The following is a 23,000-nucleotide window of genomic DNA, read 5'->3' on the forward strand; positions in this document are numbered from 1 at the left end:
TCACCCGATGTGAAGCAAGTTATTGTATTAAAATAAATCCTCTTTACTTTACTTAAAGAGAATTTCATCATTTTGACCCACAGAACAATTGTTCTGAATGCTTATGGATCGTCGCTCTGCCTTCTGAGAAATTCTGCCATTTGCCACAAACTTCAAGTCAAGCTGGCTGAACTTGTAGGTGACAGCACATTTATGAAGAACTTCAGACCAAACAACAACTCGTGGTGGGGGGGGGGGAGTATGACCTGGGTTTGTTCAGTACTTTTGTCTTTAAAGATCACTCGGGGGACACCTGGGTGGTTCAGTCATTAAGCGTCTGCCTTCAGCTCAGGTCATGATCACAGGGTCCTGGGATTAAGCCTCACCTCTGCTCAGCGGGAAGCCTGTTTTTCCCTCTCCCACTCCCCCTGCTTGTGTTCCCTCTCTCTGTCTCTCTCTGTCAAATAAATAAGTAAAATCTTAAAAAAAGAAAAAGAAGGCAAAGGTTGTTTCTTTTAAAAAAAAATAAAAATCACTCGGAGTCAAATATCATGTGACCAAGTTACAGAACAAATTAAATGATAAATGTAACCACTTGTCACCTGTTGAGATTCAGGCTCTTACTTAAAGCAGCTTATTACCGAAATAGGTTTTTCTTTCATCTAGTACCAAGATCCTGATTCTTTCCTTTTACAGAATAGCCACATGTAGTTGGCACATGGTGTCTGACAGCTAGAAAGCTTGGGGACTCCCTGACTCTCTCCAAGTCCCTCCTCCCTTTTCAAAACATTTTATTTACTTGAGAGAGAGAGTGAATGAGCAAGAGAGAGACAGAGAGAGAGAGAGAGAGCACACGAGCAGGGGCAGAGGGAGAGGAAAAAGCAGACTCCTTCCTGAGCAAGAAGCCCCATGCAGGACTCGATCCCAGGACCCCCAGGATCATGACCTGAGCCAAAGGCAGACGCTTAATTGACTGAGACACCCAGGTGGCCCCTGCGAGTCCCTTTTGATGCAGCTATGACATTTCACAGGGAGAGTGTTTCTGGATCAAAACTGCTTGCTTGGGAGGTGAGAATCACCCAGGTTTTGAGGCTCTACCGGTTGGAGAAAGAGATCAGAGTGCATGCAAAAAGGCATGCTGTGGCTTATCCTTCCTTGGCTGTGTGCGGCAGAGACCCCCGCCATCGGGGGCCCAAGGCTTCTGCTGAACCACCTGACACCAAACCGACCAGGGCACATGGTGGTAAAGTCAGCCGCTCTGGGTTGTATACACACACCCAGATGAATGAAGGCCTCACGTCTAGTTCATTTTTTTCAGCCAGTTTTTTTTGGTGTCATCCAATTATAAGGATAGAGTTTATGGTCTTAAAAAAAAAAACATCTTTCTAAAAAAGTCACATCTTGATGGAAAAAGTTTGGCCAGTGAAGAAGGCAGAGGGTTCTGTGAAGAACGGGAGGCACTTTATTTCCAGCTATCAACAGAATGGGAAAAAAAATTCAACTTATTTATATTCATTTATTTATATGGATAATGAATAAGTTAAGGAACACTTCATCTCAAACACAGATTGCTTTTATTTTAGCTAAGCTAATGTTTCAGTTCCATATATATTTTTGAATTTCCATCCATGTCAAACACCATTTTTTCTTTCTTCATCTTAAAAAAAGAGAGAGAGAGAGAGAGAGATTTACAAGCACTTTTACGGCACTCCAGGAAAGTAGGCTGAAGGTTCATAATAATTTTCCTTTTAAAAAACATCCATCAGACCAAAATAAAAATCATTTTAATTAACTCCTTCCTGAGTAACTAAAACCTTGGAATGTGCTGAAAGGTTATAATAAATAAGGCAGTCAAAGATCAACCAGCTTAAAATGTATTTTTTTTAAATTAAACTATGTAAAATGTACAATATATTTCATGAAGTACAGACTGCATTGGGCTCAGGGCCAAAGAAATGTCATGTGTGCCAATAAAGTGATGAGTGCCTTGACTTTTAGGACTTAGAGGCTATTTGTTGGGACAAAGTCACAGTAAGGCCCTACAAGTGAATCCATCAGCTTCTTTTGCAGGGATGTTATCAGGAGCGCTGCTGGCCATAAATGCCTCACCCAGGTGGAAGGACTCGTGGGAACTCCCACGAGAATGACGCCTTGTTAAGATAACCAGTGGTCCTGAAGTTCTGACAAAGACACAGACCATGAAGCCGATTCGATTTTACGTTCAGGGAGTCAAACTGTGTGTAAACCAGTAATTATCATTCTCTAGGTGCAATTTCATAGAAATGCCTCACCCTGTACCAGGCAGTCATTCTTGTTTTTGTTTTTAACAGGACAGCTGTGCTCTGCGTTGCTTTTTAAGGTAGGCCTAATGGTAGGGCCCTTGTCTCTCTCCACAGGACAAAGGATATTTCCTCTTCTAAGAACATTTTTCTCAAGCATGACTCTGCCCCAGTTCTCTGAGGCAGAAAGGAGCCCACTAGTGGCCAAGTGCTGGATTTGGTGCCTCTGTGGTCCCAGCCCTCACTGTGCATCTTACGATTAAGTAGCTTTACTGCTCACTCGACAGTTTCCAAAGGACTTGCTTTCTGTCCTGGCAACCGCCCAATTTTAGTGAATGAAGAAAAAACTCTAGAGAGACTTGTTGGTTTCTCCAAAGTAGAAAATATGTAGTTTGTGTAAAGTCAGTCTTATTTACTGTTAAGTGTTCCCGACTCACACTTTGCTAGGGCTCCGAGAGGGCTGGCTCTAGGGGAAAAAATACGAAGGAGACAAAATCTGACCCAAGTATCCTGCCTCCCATCGCCACCTGCACCCCTGCTTCTCGCTTGGCTCTCCAGTTATCCAGCCAGGAATGTATGTATATTCAGGGCTGGGGAGGAGGCAGCCGTTGAAGATGAAAACATTTCCGAATCTGAAGACCCACGGGATCATGGAGATGATGGGAGAGAAATGGGGAGAAGGGAAATTTGGAGCAAAGGAACGGCCCAACAGCTACGTGGAGGACCACTTGGTGGGGAGACACCTACTCAGAGAGCTGGCAAGGCCGTTGCTTATCAGAAGCTCTTGCTTCTTCTCTTCTTGCTGTCTTACTAAGGTTCTCATCTGGAAAGAGCTGCTTCCGTAAGAAATGGGACTGCAGTTTTACAACAGCCTGTGTAGAACTCAGGACCCCCTTTTTACCCAAACCAGGTACCTTTCAAGGGACCAAAGGTGAAAGATGCCAGTGACTGTGGGACCCAACTGGGCCAGGGGTGGGCCTGGTAGATTATGCAGCGTCTGTGGTCAGGCTTAGAACTTCTGTCCACAGCCGTCAAATGCCAGAGCTTAACTCTTTCTGGGTTTCCAGTGAAAGCAATGCTGGGGAAAGACACGTTTCATAGTGGGTGCAAAGAACACAACCAGACCATTTTCCTGATGTCCTGTGACCTCCAGTGTTGGTCTGTCTCGCCTACACTCTTCCTTACACGGCAAACAAATTCTTTTCCCTGCTACGCTACTTGGAAATCTGTCAGAATGGTGCTTGGAAAGAGAGTGTCTCAATGGAGCTTGCCGTGTTCCTTGACCTTGAAAGGTATTCAAGGCTCTGGATGGGTTGAATGTGGCCCCAGCTGACTCACTCTTTCAGAGATAAGTACACTGCTCTTGGTGAAAGTGTCCCCTGAGATGGACCAGAGGCGGAATCTACCCATGGGGGTGGAAACCACTCATCCAGGGGCATCCTCCCTTTTGAGTTTCTTACCAGTCTTATCTTTTCTCCTCTTAGATTCTTCTAGAGTGGATTCGCTGGTCTCTGAAGTGGTTTTGTATTTCTACCGAAATAGGTACACCTGGATGTTTCCTACCACTGAGGTAATATTTTTACAAGTCATTTTACAAATGATAAGTTACTGGGCTATGGGCTCTATTTCTCCTCCTCCTCTCATTACGCTAGAGGGAATAGCTATGTTATGATGGGATGCCCCGTGATGGTACCATCTAATGTACCTGGGAAAGGACCCAAGGAGCCAGAAGACACAACGCTGCTAGACAAGTAAGACCCGCAAAACCAGGCATCTCCCCGTGACCCCAACATGTGGGAATGTTTTGTTCTTTTTAATGCAGCCGAGCATCCATTTAGTCATTTAAGGATATTCCCCACCCCCGACAAAAGAACTTTCTGGAAAAGGGAGACACGGCCAGTGGAGGCAACACAGTGCTGGCATCACCTCTTATAAATATCTTCTAGCCACTTCTCGTCATCTTGGTCCTCGTCATCGATTGGCTCCTCTGTTTCCGGTGGAGTTGGAATAAAGAACTGGGGCCTCAGAGGGGGGCTGCTGACGTGGGACTTCAGTCCAAACTTGCGCTTCAGCAGGTGGAACTGCTCTTTGACATAGTGGTAGAACTCATACTCGTATCTCATTCGCTGGTAGAGAATCTGCACGGCCTCGGGGGAGGGGACAGTCTTCTTCACGGTCACAGTCATATTTCCAAGCTTCCTATGCTCTGGAAAAGAAGTGGGGTTGCACATGAGGAGTTGTCTCTAATGCTTTCGCTCAAAAGGAAGAAGGATGAAGCCGTGCATTACGTGCCTAATTCTGGCAGCTCTAGAGAATGAAATTCTGAGTGCAAAGAATAGAAGGGAAAAATGGATTCCCCACACTATTTAGAAAGATTTCCCCATATCCTAGGTGTTAATATCAACATTAGTTGATGAAACATAAATGATCTGAATGTCTCTCTGCACGGATGTGAACTATGTAATTGGACCACTATTCAATTCTAAACAGCAAAATCTACCCGGTTTCCCTTTTGACTTCCTGTTACACATCAAGGGCTTTACTTTCAGGAGGAAACACGGCAAAAAGCTCTCACCACTTTCTAATCATCTTGTTTTCTTTTCTTTTTCTTTTACAGTATTAACATGCATTATTGAGAGCATAACTTGATATAAAATCTATTTGCATTTTATTATTTCAACAGGGCATTTATCAAGAAAAATAGAGGAAGAACTGGCAGAGTCCTTAAAATGCAATGTTAACAGTTGTAAATTTTGAATGCTTTTAAAGTTGTGGTCAGTTAAAACTAAAATCTGCTAAGTTTTACATTAATGACTGTATACAATGTTCTATATATTTTACACGTAATGCCTGACAAAAATGTTATACATATACATATATATAATAAAATGTTAACCCTATTAAAATGTACATTTCAGTGGCATTAATTGTATTCATAATGTGCAATCATCACCACTGGTTCTAAGATTGTTTCATTGCTCCAAACAGAAAGTCTGCACACATTAAACTCCCTACAACCCTCCCCAAGTAACCTCCAATGCATTTGCCTTTTTTAGGTACCCCATATAAATGGAACCATATAATATGCCCTTCTGCGTCTGGCTTTTTCAGGTAGCATAGGTTTTTCAACTTTTCAAGGTTCATCCACACTTTATATTTATCAGTATTTCATTCCTTTTTATGAATGAATGGTATTCATCCATTGTATGGATATGCCACTGTTTATCCATCAATCCATTGATGGACACTTGGGTGGTTGCTACTTTTTGGCTATTGTGAAGAGTGCTGCTGTAAACATTTGTATATAAGTACTTGTTTGTGTCCCTGACTGCCATTCTTTTTTTTTTTTTTTAAAGATTTTATTTATTTATGTGACAGAGAGAAGATCACAAGTAGGCAGAGAGGCAGGCAGAGAGAGAGAGGAGGAAGCAGGCTCCCTGCGGAGCAGAGACCCCGATGCGGGGCTCGATCCCGGGATCCCGAGATCATGACCTGAGCCGAAGGCAGCGGCTTAATCCACTGAGCCACCCAGGCGCCCCCCTGACTGCCATTCTTTTGGGCATATACCTGGGAGTGGAATTGCAGGCTCGTGGTAATTCTCTGTTAAACTCTTAAAGATCACCAAATGGTTTTCCTTAGGGGTTGAATCACTTTACGTGCCTGCTGGCAATGTATGAAGGCTCCAGTTTCCCCAAATCTTCTTCTATAATTGTCATTTTAATTTAAAAAATTACAGCCATCCCAGTAAGTGTGAATTGGTATCTCGCTGTGGTTTTGATTTTCATTCCACTAACAACTAATGACACAGAGCATTTTTTCATGTGCTTATTGGCCATTTGTACATCTTCTTTGGAGAATGGTGTAGTTAACTCCTGTCTTATTCTGGCATTAGATTGTTTATATTTTCATTGTGGAGTTATAGTTCTTTGTATGTTCTGGATAGGCTGTCTGCATAGATAGCGGGTATATGATTTGCAAATATTTCCTCGGGAGGTTGTCCCCTCCCGAGGGGACAATTGTAGGTTGTCTTTCCAGTCTTTTGATAGTTAACTTGGATGAACAAAAGTGTTTAATTTTAATGAAGACTAATTTATTTTTTCTTTTGTTACCTATATTTTTGGTGTGATAGTAAAGAAACCATTGCCAAACCCAAGATTATGAATACTTGCCATGATATTTTCTTTTGTCAGCTTATTTTTAACTAAAACTTTCTGCCACCAAATTTGACTGAGATACTTTCTGAAGCCTCCAAGAGCAATTCTAATAAAATTCGCAGAAGAATAATGGCCTTATTGAAATAAGGGTATTGCTTTTCCAATTGAGTGTCTTGCAAGGTACAGTACATATTTGGATATATCAGTTCTAGAATCTTGGTTGAAGAATTTGGCATAGTCTCTTCTAAAATGGGTTTATGATATAACATCTATCTTCTTTGCAGATATTAACCATAGCTAATCTGAGGTGAGTCATGTTAATATGCATATCCCTTTGGGTTTTTAATACACAGAGTTTAAAAAACTGGTATTAAAGACAGGCAAGGCACAAGAATTTGAAGTTCAACATTGAACGCAAGAAACATAATTCACTTATTTCCAGACTCCTACAATTCCTTCCTCTTGAAGCATTCTAAATTTTGTGGCCTTTTCTTATTTCATACCATAAAAAATATTAGGATTCCTGTGATTTTCAAATAAATTTTTTAGTTAACTTATATGGGCCAACCTGGTCCAAAGAGAATGTAAAGAACTTTACAAAAATCTATCTGCTGCAAAGAGCTAAATAGCTAAGGACACCGGGCAAAGGGAGAATGAAGGTGAGAAGGAAGTTCGGGATTGGAGGTAATGGCTTCCACCTCCCTATCTGGAAGGATCTCCCTAGAGTACTGCTCCTGCTTCTTGCCCCAGCTCCTCTTTCAGGGAGGTGAGCCAGGTCCCAAGGCCAGAGGGGTATCTCTGCATTTTGGAGAAGGGGTTGAGAGACCATCCCCTCTGGAAAGAGTGTGTCCGTCTGCCAACACCTCACACCTTCCCGCAGAGAAGGTGAGGGCTTCTAACCACGCCTGTGACTTGGTGGGCAATTTGTCTAAGTCAGGATGAATATGACCAGCCCACTTCTCACACGTGGCTGCTTTCTCACACCTAGCTTGAGCTGGGAATAAAGCTAACGTTTGGATCTCCACCTGTCTCCAGTGTCTATTTCTCTATTAGTTAAGAACCCAGGCTGGAGGACACGGGTGTTATATATTAGTCCCTCAAACCCCAACATCAAGTAACATAAAATCTGGGTGCCTGGGTGGCTTAATCAGGGAAGCATCTGCCTTCCGCTCAGGTCATGATCCCAGGGTCCTGGGATCAAGCCCCAGAGCGGGGTGCCCCGCTCAGCAGGGAGTCTGCTTCTCCTGCTTCCTCTGCCCCCTCCCTGCTTCGTGCTCTCTATCTTGCGTGCACACGCACATGCTCTCGCTCATAAATAAATAAAATCTTTTTTAAAAAATACCATCAAATGCATATTGTGAAGTCCTAAGCACTTGGGCAGGAGGTGGGTTGAGAATTTGGCCCTAAACTTTCTAACAACCAACAGAGAATTTAACATTGTGAACTGCTCTTCATTCAAAATAATCTATTGCCATCTATTCCTAGTTATAAAACATAGAGAAATATCTTGTGTGAATTTTCATAAGAAAAAACTGTGACAAAGTCAGCATTGTTTTAATAACACCATTTGCATATGTTCTGCTATGAGTTTTCTGGGTGATGGAGAAAAATGACCCATCCCAGGTGCTCAACTCAAGCTTGATCTGGGAATATACTCCAAAGTAGAGGTTTTAACTCTCCTGAAAACCTGATGAAAGCTCATGCACGGGAAGACAGGGAAGCTCACATATGAGTATCATAGGTATTTATGGATCTGTTAAGGACCACTGATTTCAGGAAATCATTTCTTAAAGAAATCAAGACTACATTTCCTTCTATAATCTTTCATATATCTTGTTTATTCTAGTAAGTACTAGCCCTGGTATAAATGATAAATAGTGGAGTTGGTTATTTTACCTGCTGGTCCGGTCTATAGTCATATACATTGCAACAGCAAAGACAGAAGGCCTTGTATTTACATTTTATGAAAAGAAAGGGGCTAACAAGGCCTGGAACTTAAAAGGGAGGCCCTCCTACCCTGTCCTGGGGGCAGACCCAAAGGAGTTAACATTGCGGAGCCTACATCTTTGTAAATAAGTCATGTGGGATCTGTTCTATTGCAGGGTTGAAACACAATTTTCCTAAAAATAATACCCATCAAGTGTAATTACTGACCACAAAACCATCGAAGAAAAGTGTCCACTGAATTTTTATCCTAGAACCAGGTAACTTTTTAGATGAGTCTTCAAGATAAATTGGGATGTAAAATGTTGACTTGCTATAAAGTGTTACTAACATCAAACCAGTAAAATGTTGGAAGATTTAAAAACATGGTAGCTTAAAGGAGTTACACACTTCCTTCGTCGATTAGGATTAGGTAATTGGGTCGGTTGCTATAAAGCTACTCCTCGTTCATCACAACCAAACTCTCTGCCCTGCGTGCTTTCCTCTAGAGATGACCATGGGCCATTTGGTGGATGGGCAGAGCAGGTTAACTGTCAGAAGTAACAGTGTATCTCAAGCACAAGGGGAAAGAACCAGGGTGTATCTACATCATTAATTAGCTGATGTGGCAAGCGATGGTGACAGTCCCAGCTAACCCTGATCCCTTGTGGTGTATTTTTACAGGAATGGCTACATTGAATGAGCACTATGGTGTCCTAGTCTCCTTCTGATTGCTCCCTTTCAAATCACTCCCTCCCGTCCGCCCCTCCCCACCCCATGGCCCGACCTCTTTCCTTGCCTGTCCTTTCAATGTCACTGCTCCCGGATGTTGGCTTAGCCTCCCTCTCCTCCCCCTTCCTTACTCTCTGGTGGTGTCAGCCAACCCTCTACCCTTAGTTTTCATACCACTGTGGACACAAAACCAAAAGTTTATATGAAATGATTACAGCTCCCTTCCCTTTTGTTTTCCACAGAGCTGTCAAATTTCAAAGGAAGGTTAGCGATACTTCCAGAGGATGGTGTCATGGTCAGAATTAAGAGCTTTGTTTTGTGAGAGGAGAAGCAAAGGTCAGACTCAAACAACAATGACATGGACACCTATATGAGGTTTGGAGGGTGCCCATAGGCATGTTATTGCCTTTAATATTTTCAATAACCCTCTGAGGTGTTCTGACCCCCAATTTTACAGATGGGAGAGAGAAAAGATCTGGATGATTAAATGACTTGTCCAGGGTCACACTGTTAGTAAGTCATCGACAGAGCTGGAATCTGAGCCTGGACCTCCATTCATGTTGAGGTTTCCACTAATACTGGGCCATAACCAGTGAAGCTTTCATGAGCCCATAGAAAATTATCACCTTCCCATGGAAAGACTACAGGAAAGTTTGCCCTGTTATAGTCGAGAATTTTAAAAAATCACATTTCAAAGACATATGGTTATGTGCCTTGCTGTACAGTAATCAGTGCTATGGAAAAGTCATTCCATTGCTAAGTGTCCCACATTTTTGCAAAATGCCAGACTTTCCCTCCAAACAAAACAAAGCTACGTGAACTGTGGAATCAGCCTCTCTCCAGATTGTCATCATAGCAGTTCTAGAGGAAGTTGTTAGGATTTTTTTTGGAGACTGTTCTTCTTTCGGCCACAAAACAATCATGCTTTAAAAATCTGTACTTATTATTAGCATCCTTTGGGAAGTTAAGTAGCCCTCATTAGGTAGGCATACACTGGCAACCGTAACCATCAAGAAGCGAAGACCTACCCATGAGCATCCTTTGAACACTAGCAGGAACTGAGAGATGACTTTCCGGGGCCCATGTCTCTGGTCCCCGCTGGTGGACATTTCAGAGGGAGGAGACAAATTCAGGGTTCCTTTCATTAGAGCAGGCACAGCAAAAAGGCAGCCCGAGATCTGATGGGTAGGCTGTGTTATTTGGCCTGTGAGGTATTTTTTTAAGAAAGTGACTTAGTTGTTGTAAGACTTGGTCTATTTCACATAGAAGTCTGCCTCTCTGGCTTCCCTCAAAGTGAGGCACTATTCTTCTAGAGCTAAGTATGGCTGCCCACTTCCTTCCCCAAGAGAGAGAACAGTGTTCTTCATTTTGTTCCAGACCCCAAATGCCAGTTCCTTCTTGACAGTTACCTCTTTGGCTGCTATAAAAGTTTGGGTTTTATGCTTCTGCTTTAAAGGTTTTGAAATTCTGACTCTCATGAACCTAGGAAGCAAGTGCTCTCGGTCAAAATGAAGGCTTCAAGGAGGCCTCATTCCTGTGTCCAATATGGCCATCCTTCTTTTTTTTTTCTGCAAATATTTATTGAATAACCTTATTGCACCAGACATGGGAGTTATGAGCCATGAATGGGACTTTATCATCATGAGCATTGTCACCAATAGGCATTTTTGAGAGAGCTTTCTCAGCGTGAAGAATGTGAGAATTCTAACATGTGCTTGGTCCTTACAAAAACCCCAACGAGGGAGGCTCTCCTATTATCACCATTGTATAGATGTGACATTGGAATTTAGTAACTTAAGTTCACATAGCTGGTAGTTGGAAAAGCCAGAAGTTGGGTCTGGACAGTTTGATGACTGCATCCAGGCTCTAGACTCCTCACATTATTTATGGCTGAATGGTACTCATGGTCTTAGGGGAGAATCCTTCCTCAGGAGCCCGCTCATTTTGGGAGCGAATGGGGCATTTCATTCTGGTTGGTTCGATGGTGTCAGCCTTTCCTTTCCTTGGTCAGAAATACCTGCGGAGACACAGCCTCATGTGCTTGTCTCCACAATACTCTGGGGGAGCTGGGTCTCTCATAACTACTATTTGACTATTTGATCATGGACATCTGCTCAAGTCTGAGGGTAAGGGGTAGGTTTGTGTGTGTGTGTTTCAGCCAAAAGAGGGAAAATTCTTAGGAGGCCTCTGAGGAACTATGAAACTCCTAAAAAAATGTTCCCTGGACTTTTTGCCCTAACATCCCTACCATTTCATCTAGCTGTTCTCCTGATGGAGCTTGTCATGCTGAGACTGCTCAGGAGAGGGGTGGCCCCCATCTGTCTTTGTACTTCCACAGCTCAGACCTAGGGACACATAGCGCCCTGTATCCATGCTCACTGAGGGAGTGAAAGCAGCCAACAGAAGGAAGGGGGTTTTGTCAGACCTGAAGAAGGCTTGGCTGTGCCTGTGAGGTGCAGACATAGCCAAGTGGGAACAAAGGCAATATCCGAATATTCTTAATAGAAAATGCCCAAGAGACCCATGAATGCTGGGTCCTTAGCAGGAAGCAGCCTATCCTCACATCTGGGATTTTTCATCTCCCGCTGGGGTCTATAATTTTGTGTTTAGTTTTGCAGTCCAGTTGCCTTTTTGGAATGATAGCGCTGGCCAAGTCGTGTTTTTCTGCTCCTATACTTTAATTAATCAATATGTTTTGGCAAAGAGAAGCTGTGGTTCTAGGATGTTTTTGATTTTTGTTTCCATTTTTCTTATTTACTTTAAGGGTGTGGCCAAAGACTCCCCTTAATTATTTTCATAACTGCAGAAGATTTCCTCAAAGTGGGCATTGGTTGGTTGGAAAACCAACCAATCAACCAACCAAAACCAATCTCTGACCTTTTTATTTCAATAGCAGAATAAAGATTGTTTTTCTTCATAGACATCTCCAAAGTCACCCCAGAGTCAGGACTAGGTGGGGACAGACTTTGCTAAGCTCCCAGACTCTACTTTCCCTGAGGAGTCATAGAGACCCCTACAGAGTCACTATGGCCCTGAATGGGGGTCCTTTTTATACTGCTGACCCCTGAAAACATAAAGTTATAGTTGGTTATCCAATGCCAGTAGAGAAAAAAATCCAAGACGATACTGAGGTCAGAAGGGAGACGGCTGAGTTGAGTGAGCTTTCCGCATTATTAAAGCTTTACAGACAGTGATATAAACAACACAAACCTACCCCTATCTCAATGTCTCCCCACAGCTTATCCGAATAGCATGCCCTTCTTTGCATAGAGCTCCGTGGATTTGTGTGTTTTCCCATGGCCTCTCATTGCCTCACACAGCCCTCAGAGCAACCCATTTTACCTACAGATCCCAAGGGCTTGAGAGGTCACAAGAGTTGCTCGTTTGTCTGACCAGTAAGTGACTGTCCTTAGACTAGAAAGCAGGCTTTCTGATTCCCAGCCCAGTGCCTTTTTGCTCCATCACTGGCTGTTAATTTCCAAATTGAGTGGAAATCTATAACCACCCACTTCTCCTTGCCCTGTGTGTATTCTGGCATTAAGGGGATGGGTTGAAAAGAAGGGCTTGAGTGTTCTAAGTCTAAGCTTTGGTAAGTCTGGGGGGATCTGGTGAGAAACTTGCAAGCCAGCAGAAATGTCTGCAGACTGAAAGAGACTGTGTCTTTTTCATTTTTTAGCTCTCCAGCACCCAGCTCCACGCCTGGCACATAATGACTGTCAATAAAGGTTTGTTGACTTGAAAGCTGTATGTTAAATCCATCTGTAAGACTGGATTAACCCAAAGGGCAAATTTTGGTTTTGACTTTACCTGTGTTGTTTTTGCTAAATTCTTTCCATAGTTGAGTGTCCTTCATGAGCAAACTTTCCATGTCTAGAAATCAGATTTCTTTAGGATGGGCTGATACAGGGGCTCGGGATCACAGGGTGCTCTGGCGAAGTAGTGGTATTTGCTTTTCTTAGCCACTTTATTGGAGAACGCTCTATTATGGTGACAGATGGCTGACATATACTTTTGGAAGCTTCAGGAATACTGTGATAAGGGACATCTGCCACAAACATAAACACCTATGTAGGAACATATAACACAGTCGCAACCTTGTAGCTCATGAATACATGTCACATGTATTATTTACTACAGTCACTAAGTAAAGAAACCCAAACACCCTGGAGCAACAAGACATCCATGTGACCTAATTTTACTATATTGATGACGTTTGATTACCGATTGCCATCATTTTGGGTCCTTTTTTGGTGCTGATTCCCCATTTGTGAAAGAAAATGTTTCACTTAGAAGTAAGATATGCAGAGCCCATGCACTTGATCCACGTTCCAATGGCTTTGCTGTGGATGTGATCTGAAAGGGGCTCTGTGACCACTCTTGAATGTTCCCGGGTGGAAGAACGTAGGGCAGGCCATGGGGAGGGCATCCCCGGAAAGCTAGTGTCTCAGGGAATAGACTGCAAAGAAAAAGTTCTATGGAGCCCCTGGACACACACCCACACTCAGCACCAATCGTGTCTGGCCACACAGAACCATATGCCAGTGAAGGCATTGAGGCCCACTTTCCCAAATTGCTGCCCCTCCCAAGGCATTCCTAAGCAAATACTAGGAGTTTAACTTTTGGATGTGATGATAAATATAATTTACCAGTAGCCCATCTGTATGCAAGACCGAGCAGTGACAGGCACAGTGACCCCGGTAGGGCCTCAAGCTGAGGCCACAGACGGATTTTGCCTGCCTGCCTGAGACCTGGACATTTTTGCAAAAGCAGCGGCTCTCTCTACCTCCGCTGCCTTGACATTATGTTTGGACTGGTTCATAATCTTCAGAACTCTCAAAAGTCCCTCTAATGTAAATAAAAAGGAAATCACAGACCTGCCCCCTGAAGTCTCTCTTCCCACCTCTCTTCATCTGTCAAACAGGCATAATGGAAAAACGATGTAGCCCTGGCTCTGGGCCAAAATAAACAATCTGGAAAACTGTGTAAACCCAGCTGCTGCACTGGAGGACAGAGGCCTCACTTCATGACCTCCAGGATGGTTAGCCATATGCAAAATACCCAAAACTCACCACGGGCTTGCAGTCTGTTCTGATACTGAGCTGGTGTGGGCATTCCTTCCCTTGATCCAAGGGAAGGCTTACTCTATGCCGACCAAAGGCCCCTTTCCCCATCCATCTGGCCCTGTTTGAGCCTGGTCCAGCAGAGGTTCGGTGCAAGAAATGCACACGAGTTAAGCAACAACCAGGAGTGGAGCCAAATTTTACCACTGGGAGGGGGAAAAAAACACCCCCAAAAACAAATAAACCAAAAAACAAGCATCATCAAAAGATAGGCATCAGCTTTTCAGCTTAGCGGGAAAGGAGGGGGTAATCACCCCAGAGGCCCTTCTATTGGAAGCAGTCCTCTGTCTAAAACACGGGTGGTTTCCTAATCTCAGGTTTAGAGGACATTCAGAAATGCCCTGCACACGGGGGCTAAGGCATGCGTTCTCAGGTGACAGGTATGAGGAAGGCTACGGTCAGGTGCGGCGAGCCAGGGGGCTGGGGAGCATAGGGACAGCACGGTGGGTGCCCACCCAGGTCCACACCGCAGGGCCTCCCATTGAGCTGGCTGCGCTGGAAACCGTGTGAACTTGATGTTTGCCACAGATAGAGTAAACCCACTTCCTGAATTCTGCAGGGAGGCCCCACCGTTCAAACACAAGCGGCCCCTCCCGGCCCCTTCCCCGGAAATGAATGTGTGTCACCGCAGCGAGAAGCCCCGCGCTGGGCTGGACCAGCCGGCCTTTGATGTGCCCTGCGGATGATCGATGGCATGTTAAAGGTTAGCTTCTTGGAGGTATGGCAATTAGGGGAGAAGAGAACAAAAAGCACTTCATGGTTGGCTCTCTGTGCTTGGTGTTGTTAAAGTAAATGGTGCTTTTTTTTTTCTTTTCTTTTCCTTTTTCTTGTTCTTTTTTATGATCTTCTTTTCAGATCTGGAAATATAATTAATTGGAAAATAAATTGAGCTCACTTTGAATTTCAAGAGAACCTTTTCTCTGTGGAGCCAAGGGAAAGTTACACAAATGACTTTTTGTTTTAAATGCCTGAAAGCGCTAGGCCCCTTTGACAGAAGAGAACAGAGCCTTTTTAACGCTTCCAATTTGCTTTGAATTTTGGAAGCAGGACCACCACAAAGGGAACCATGAAGAAAGAGGAATTGGCCTGTGTGGGGTGGGTTAGAAGGGCCCACAGAAGCCGGGGCGCCTGGCCCCCACTTTGGGAAGGAAAATGGCAGCAGTCCTGCAAGGAGCCATGTTTTTACAGAGACATTGCACGGTCGGGTTCTAACCTCATCAAATCTTGAGGTGAGGGTGGCCCATCAGAGAGGCTTCCACGTTATTTGCCTGGGTGTTCCAACTCCAGCCTATGTATCTTCAGAATCTGCCAGAATCATTGAGGGTGGGGCCGGGAGCGGGAGCCGTATTAGTTATTTTCTTACCCGGCTTGCCTCAGCTCATTCAAATCCTCCTAGGATTTGAAAAACCTACTAGGCACAAGGCAGGATTCCAGGGAACAAGAGAACTGCTAAATGCTGGAAACACAGGCCCTCTCCTCCAGGAGAGAGAGTAAACAATAAAGAGAGAAACAGAGGTACAGTCCTTCTGACAACTTCCCAATCTGAAAACCCCATCCTTAAGAGGAGGGGGGACCAAGGAGGTCGGACCCAAAAGGGGTGGGCATTGAAGTCTACCTTTGTGTCCTTCTGTTGAGCCAAGTAAACACCTGCCTGGACAAACACTTTGTAATGATTCACCTGGGCAGGCAGACATCTGCAGAGATGGGGCCCTGGGAACCTGCATTCTTTATTAGTGCCCTGGCTGATCTGATTGCAGGAACTGTCCAACAACACTCAGGTCCTAAAGCTTGGAGGTAACCATGTCAGAACCGGAAGAGGCATCAGAAGGCGTCCCTTTCCTGTTCATAGACATGCATGTGCTGTTGAACAGTCCCGCTTGGGGGCTGCCTCAGTGCCCACCGGAGTCTGCTGGCTCTGGCTCCCCATTCTCCTTGCTGCCCCATTCACTGGGCAGAGAACCATTTACTCCCATTTTTTTCCTCCCCAATGTTGGTATTATGACCCAAATGGTCAAAAAGCTGATCTGTTTCTTTGAAAGTGCAAATGACCCTCGTATTATAGGCCTGCTTTCCCCAATAGAGCATATGGCCATTCAAATGCTGCCTTGGACATGGGAATGGCTATAGTGGAGGGCTTGCTTTCACAGCAACCCTTGAACCAAGATATTTGAAAATATCTACTTAAAAACACCCTATTGGAAATTGAGAGGCAGGGCAGGGGGTCGTGGGGGGAAGGGAGGAAAAATGAAGTAAGATGGGACCAGGGAGGGAGACAAACCATAAAAGGTTCTTGATCTCAGGAAATGAACTGAGGGTTGCTGGAGGGGAGGGGGGTAGGAGGGACGGGGTGTCTGGGTGATGGACATTGGGGAAGGTATGTGCTATGGTGAGGGCTGTGAATTGTGTAAGACTGATGATTCACAGACCTGTACCCCTGAAACAAACAATATATTATATGTTAAAAAACAAAACAAAATGAAACTCCCCACCTTATTGGAAGACGTACTACGGCATTATTAATAAAATGCATTTCTTCATCGCAAATGCATTTTTTATTCGAAATTTGGAGAGATGCACTTTTGTTACTATTCACACTTTTGTTACTTTATTTGGAATAATTTCATGGGGAGTGATGAGGACCTCCTGATCAAATGGACTTATTTGAATGAAGAACATCAAAAAAAACCACTAGCCCAGGGGTTCTGTCCAAGTTTCTTTGGCATCTGACAACCCCCTAAGCTCTGCTTTTACTTTATATGCAAGATTCTTCTTTCTATCCCTCACAGTCTGTCTGTATGGTGTTAGCAGGTCTAGGCTACTTAAACACACACACATGCACGTGCGCTCACACACACACACACACACACACACACACACACCCCTCCTTTGCCAGGAAAGAGGCCGTCTCTTGGAATCACACCGTATTGTCTAAATCCAGTCCTGATGATGTTGAAGCCAACTGCTGACATTACATTCAAGATACCTATCCGGTAATGTATCCGGTTATCCTAAAGGTCCTGGGGACCTTATAAGTTTTAGCTTTAAACTTAATTCTTAGGTAACTTACAACTTAAAAATTCATTTTCTTAGAGAAATTAAGGAGTCAATCCCATTTACAATTGCACCCAAAACTATAAGATACCTAGGAATAAACCTAAACAAAGAGGCAAAGAATCTATACTCAGAAAACTATACAGTACTCATGAAAGAAACTGAGGAAGACACAAAGAAATGGAAAAATGTTCCATGCTCCTGGATTAGAAGAACAAATAGTATGAAAATGTCTATGCTACCTAAAGCAATCTACACATTTAATGCAATCCCTATCAAAATCCCACCCATTTTTTTCAAAGAAATGGAACAAATAATCTTAAAATTTATATGGAACCAGAAAAGACCTCGAATAGCCAAAGGAATATTGAAAAAGAAAGCCAAAGTTGGTGGCATCACAATTCCGGACTTCAAGCTCTATTACAAAGCTGTCATCATCAAGACAGCACGGTATTGGCACAAAAACAGACACATAGATCAATGGAACAGAATAGAGAGCCCAGAAACAGACGCTCAACTTTATGGTCAACTAATCTTCGACAAAGCAGGAAAGAATGTCCAATGGAAAAAAGACAGCCTCTTCAATAAATGGTGCTGGAAAAATTGGACAGCCACATGCAGAAAAATGAAATTGGACCATTTTCTTACACCACACATGAAAATAGACTCAAAATGGAGGAAGGACCTCAATGTGAGAAAGGAATCCATCAAAATCTTTGAGGAGAACACAGGCAGCAACCTCTTCGACCTCAGCTGCAGCAACTTCTTCCTAGGAACATTGCCAAAGGCAAGGGAAGCAAGGGCAAAAATGAACTATTGGGATTTCATCAAGATCAAAAGCTTTTGCACAGCAAAGGAAACAGTTAACAAAACCAAAAGGCAACTGACAGAATGGGAGAAGATATTTGCAAATGACATATCAGATAAAGGGCTAGTGTCCAAAATCTATAAGGAACTTAGCAAACTCAACACCCAAAGAACAAATAATTCAATCAAGAAATGGGCAGAAGACACGAACAGACATTTCTGCAATGAAGACATTCAGATGGCCAACAGACACATGAAAAAGTGCTCCACATCACTCGGCATCAGGGAAATACAAATCAAAACCACAATGAGATATCACCTCACACCAGTCAGAATGGCTAAAGTTAACAAGTCAGGAAATGACAGATGCTGGCGAGGATGTGGAGAAAGGGGAACCCTCCTCCACTGTTGGTGGGAATGCAAGCTGGTGCAATCACTCTGGAAAACCGCATGGAGGTTCCTCAATAAGTTGAAAATAGAGCTACCCTATGACCCAGCAATTGCACTACTGGGTATTTACCCTAAAGATACAAACGTAGTGATCCGAAGGGGCACGTGCACCCGAATGTTTATAGCAGCAATGTTTACAATAGCCAAACTATGGAAAGAACCTAGATGTCCAACAACAGATGAATGGATAAAGACGAGGTGGTTTATATACACAATGGAATACTATGCAGCCATCAAAAGAAATGAAATCTTGCCATTTGCGACGACGTGGATGGAACTAGAGGGTATCATGCTTAGTGAAAGAAGTCAATTGGAGAAAGACAACTATCATATGATCTCTCTGATATGAGGACGTGGAGATGCAACGTGGGGGATTTGGGGGGTAGGAAAAGAATAAATGAAACAAGATGGGATTGGGAGGGAGACAAACCATAAGTGACTCTTAATCTCACAAAACAAATTGAGGGTTGCTGGAGGTCGGGGGGGTCGGGAGAGGGGGGTGGGGTTATGGACATTGGGAAGGGTATGTGCTATGGTGAGTGCTGTGAAGTGGGTAAACCTGGCGATTCACAGACCTGTACCCCTGGGGATAAAAATACATTACATGTTTATAAAAATATAAATAAATAAATAAATAAAATCTTAAAAAATTCATTTTCTTTCTGGTTATGGTGTGCATAAATATATACATACCATTTGGACACATATACTTATCTGTATGTACATAAACACATATGCAAATAATAGAGCGTAAATTTTTTGGAAGAAGATGAAAAAGATAAAATGGCTTTAAATCAAGCCACCTTTATTACTATAGTAATGTATTTCCTTTTAGTCTTTTTCTTATTTAGGTATGTGAAGTGTAAGATAGATCTTTGCTATGCTGTTTATTGAATTTTATATTCTTTCAACAATTAACTGATCGTAAGAATTTGCCCATAACATTAATGATTCCAAGTCATATCTTGCAGTGCCTTCCAGGTCATATAACCGGTTTGCGACTGTTGGAGAATTCTGTTGTTTTTTCAGTTTCTATGACTCTAAATAATACGAGATAAACAACATTGCTCGTAAATGATCATGGGCCTTTTTGCTTATCTCCCTAACACAAATGGCAGCTTTAGCTAGAGGGTGATGAACTTTCTTCTCAGAGCTTGATAAGGCTTTCAGTTCTGACAGGTTTAAGACACGAGTTACTTTCTCTTGTCAGAGATCCTGAAATTCACATAATGCATTTCCCCCAAACTTTAGGACATTTTCTTGGACGTTACCTGACATTAATCTAATTGTAACCCAACTTACCAAGTGGTGAAACACACCTGGCTTTTTGAAGAGCCTGTAACTATTCTGTGAGAATAGAAAGTACTAAAGCACTTAATATGGGAATATAGTTGCTTGTAAAACATTTTATGTGCAAGAAATTCTTGGTAAATTATACCATGCAATGTCTATAATGATAGTGATTAAATTATTGCTCATTCTTGGGACTCTATGAACTGGGAACTTATATGGGTCTACCACAGAACCTAGTTTTTTTTTTTTTTTCCTTTGTATTGTTCATTCTAGATACATTCTGTTTAAGGGGTTTAAGGGACTATAGTCTATTTCCTTGTTGTTGTTTTGACATTGTATTTATTATAGGGATCAGCTCTGATGAGTCAAGGCAAGGTGAGTCTCAATCACCAGCAACCTGGGTATTTTCTCTGGAATGTTAAACACGGTGAGATTCTGATAAACCCTTGAAGGGCTCTGAATGAAGTAGCTGTTCATGGAAGCCAAACATGTAGATAAGTGAGATATTTAACCTCTTGCTCAAGCATTAAGAAATCAGGTTACTAAGAGGTGCTACTCAAAATAACCATTCCCAAGTCAGGAAAGTGTGAAATGAAGTTCCAAGGATGCTGTCAGTTCCACTGGCAAAGTTTGCAATGTTCTTTTGAAATTAAGTTTACTTTATCTGGGCAATCTACAGCACAATGCTAGGGCCAGATCTTGGGAAGATGTAAACGAACAGGCCTGTTTCTTCCTTCTCTCCCTGTTGGATATCAGAGTTTCAACTGCAGGCTCTATAAGACAGGGTGTATATCTGTAAACTCATCCCAGTGGCTTTTGCTTGAAGCAAAACCCCAAGAATGAACAAGAAGTTCATTTGTATGGGAGGTCCATTTGTTCAATTAAGGAAAGTTTGAAATTGATGGGTTCATACAAGTAGATGCCAAAGTCATCTGAGGGGCAAATGCTACTGCTTTAAAGGACAGTGGCAAATGTTCGATATAACATTGAAATACTGTAAAAAGGTTCCAGACGTAATTAAAATTTCCAAATGTAATTTGGCAAGAACAACATAATTTTTTTTCATAATATGTTTTTGAAAGATGCGGTTGTGGTAAAAACTTGCGTTTGTCACTAGAACTTGCCTGTGAGAGACGGCAGGCAATAGAAGCTACAAGTTTCTAAGAGAAGATATTTAAACTTATGGATTGCCTTTGGGTAGCAGTTGCTCTTAGCAAGAGATGGTTGGGGGGGGTGTTTTTATTAAGGACGAAGAGAAATGTAAGCTCTGATAAGAAAAAAATGAAGCTCTTTCTTCTGATCTATGAAAGAAAAAAAGGGAGGAACACCGACACGGGGTAAGTGTTAGATCAACAGCAGCTCTAAATGAAGATGGTCAGGGGCAATGTCTTGAGTTGAACTTCCATGGCCCACAGCTGAGAGAAATGGCAGAATTTCTGATGGAAGGGAAAGGACAGTTGCCAGGAAATTTCTGATGCCACAGGAACCTGACATGATGTAGCTGTGCACCAGCCCTTCTTCTGAAAGAGGTGCTCATGTTTTTTAAAAAACGTGCCCATACGTATCATGAGATCCTGTCAGGATCAGTTCCCTGCAGAAAGGGCTTTAAAGACGGGTGGGGAAGGGGGCAGGAGAACAGGACCATTTGAATGACATTCAAGACATTCTTTAAAAACTTGTTCAAAGGATGGAAAATCAAAGATGTTTGAAGGAGAAAAATCAACACATGGAAAAGCTGTAAGCCATTACATTCTAGTTTTATAGGGCCACGAAATGAGGTTTCATGATTTTCTAAGAACCACCACCTCGCGGCGTAAAATTGAATAAGTGAATTGGCATTAGATCCATACTGTGTTTTCATCTCGTTTTTATATAATAATAGAAACTGTCTCGTTATGTCATCGTCCTCTTCTTCAAATCATCCACAGTGAAGGAAATATTTGAAAACTTTCGAATTATTCCTACATTCTAGCAAAGCCATATGTAGACAGGCTGCTTGATTTATGACTTTCCATTAACATTTACTCTCTAATGGCTTTTACCAGATGATTTATTTACTCGGTCTATGCTGAGGTAACCTCCTGGCTGGACGGTCGGCAATCCTTATAGCTCAGGCTGAGGGACTGAGTTCCCTCACTAAACACATCTCTTGAATTTCTGTGTGGGCTGTGGGTTCTCAGACAGAGGAATTAGGAGGCCCAGTTCAGTTTTAAAACATTCCTCCTCCCCCGGCAATTCTCTTTGGAAAAATGGAAAAAAAAAAAACCCCAAACCAATGACAATTTCTGACCCATTGGATAATGTGCATGAAATAATACTAATATGAAATAACGTTATTTCAAGTCTTGGCTATCTCCCCGGATCCACTTCACCTTTCTCTTATTTTACTGGCCAACTTCCTTCCTTAGACTACAAAATGTATCTACTAAATGCCACCCAAACCAGAAGGTTTAAAAAAGAAAGCCTGAATGCAGTTGTTAGCTTTCCCATTAAATACTGGGGTCCCCTCTGACCGCAGCGTGTAAGATGTACATGGTACCAGGAATTGCAAGATATTGTAAAGACCCTGCTAGTGTTTTTCTGACCTCCTCAAGCTCTGAGCTCAAGGAGGTGATGTGGTCGAATATCAAAGGTTGTGGAACATGCTAGTAGGAATTAACATGTCCCCTTTGAAAACTTTTACATCATTTCCACCAGAAAAGATCAAATTCTAATTTAACGCCTTTTAACTCAGTCGTCACTTCTTGGGTTTTACTAGTGACAATAAAATGAAGAATTGGAGCCTAGTGAAAGCTCTTTGGCTCTTTTTTGGGGAGATTTAATCCCATCCTCTTTTTCTGAACATTGCAAAGCCTTCTGGAACATAAGAACTTGTCTTTCTCTCCTTCTATTTTTATCCCACAAAGTCTGAGGCAGTAGAGGGTGGGCAGCTGCTGGGCATAGTGGGGATGGGGTGCGAATAGGACAGGGAATCACTCCTGCTCTCAAATTTTGCTAGAGCCCTGGGCACCAGTGATGGATCACAACAGGCAAGCTGGGTTCCCTCTCTCAAGCCCATGGCAGTGATTATCACCAGGCTCAGGCTAGTCCCTGTGCTTGTGTTTCTGGACACCATGACTGACTGTCCAAAACTGACACTAGACATAAGTTCCAGTTCTTGCACTTTTTCATTCACAGCAGCCTTGAAGCGATAGTACACCAGTGACTCCCGA

General features: G+C 42.8%; 1 protein-coding gene across 1 annotated transcript in view; it reads right to left on the bottom strand.

Moving 5' to 3' along the window:
- Positions 1-1,536: 1,536 nt before the first annotated feature.
- Positions 1,537-23,000, bottom strand: part of UST (uronyl 2-sulfotransferase) — a 307,256-nt gene continuing 285,792 nt past the window's right edge. The window contains exon 8 of the mRNA XM_046006547.1: positions 1,537-4,464. Coding sequence (XP_045862503.1) covers positions 4,181-4,464 — 284 coding nt within the window. The 3' untranslated portion in view covers positions 1,537-4,180. The remainder of the gene's footprint in view (positions 4,465-23,000) is intronic.

This window comes from Meles meles, chromosome 5 (assembly GCF_922984935.1).
Source record: "Meles meles chromosome 5, mMelMel3.1 paternal haplotype, whole genome shotgun sequence".
NCBI classification, from domain to species: Eukaryota; Metazoa; Chordata; class Mammalia; order Carnivora; family Mustelidae; genus Meles; species Meles meles.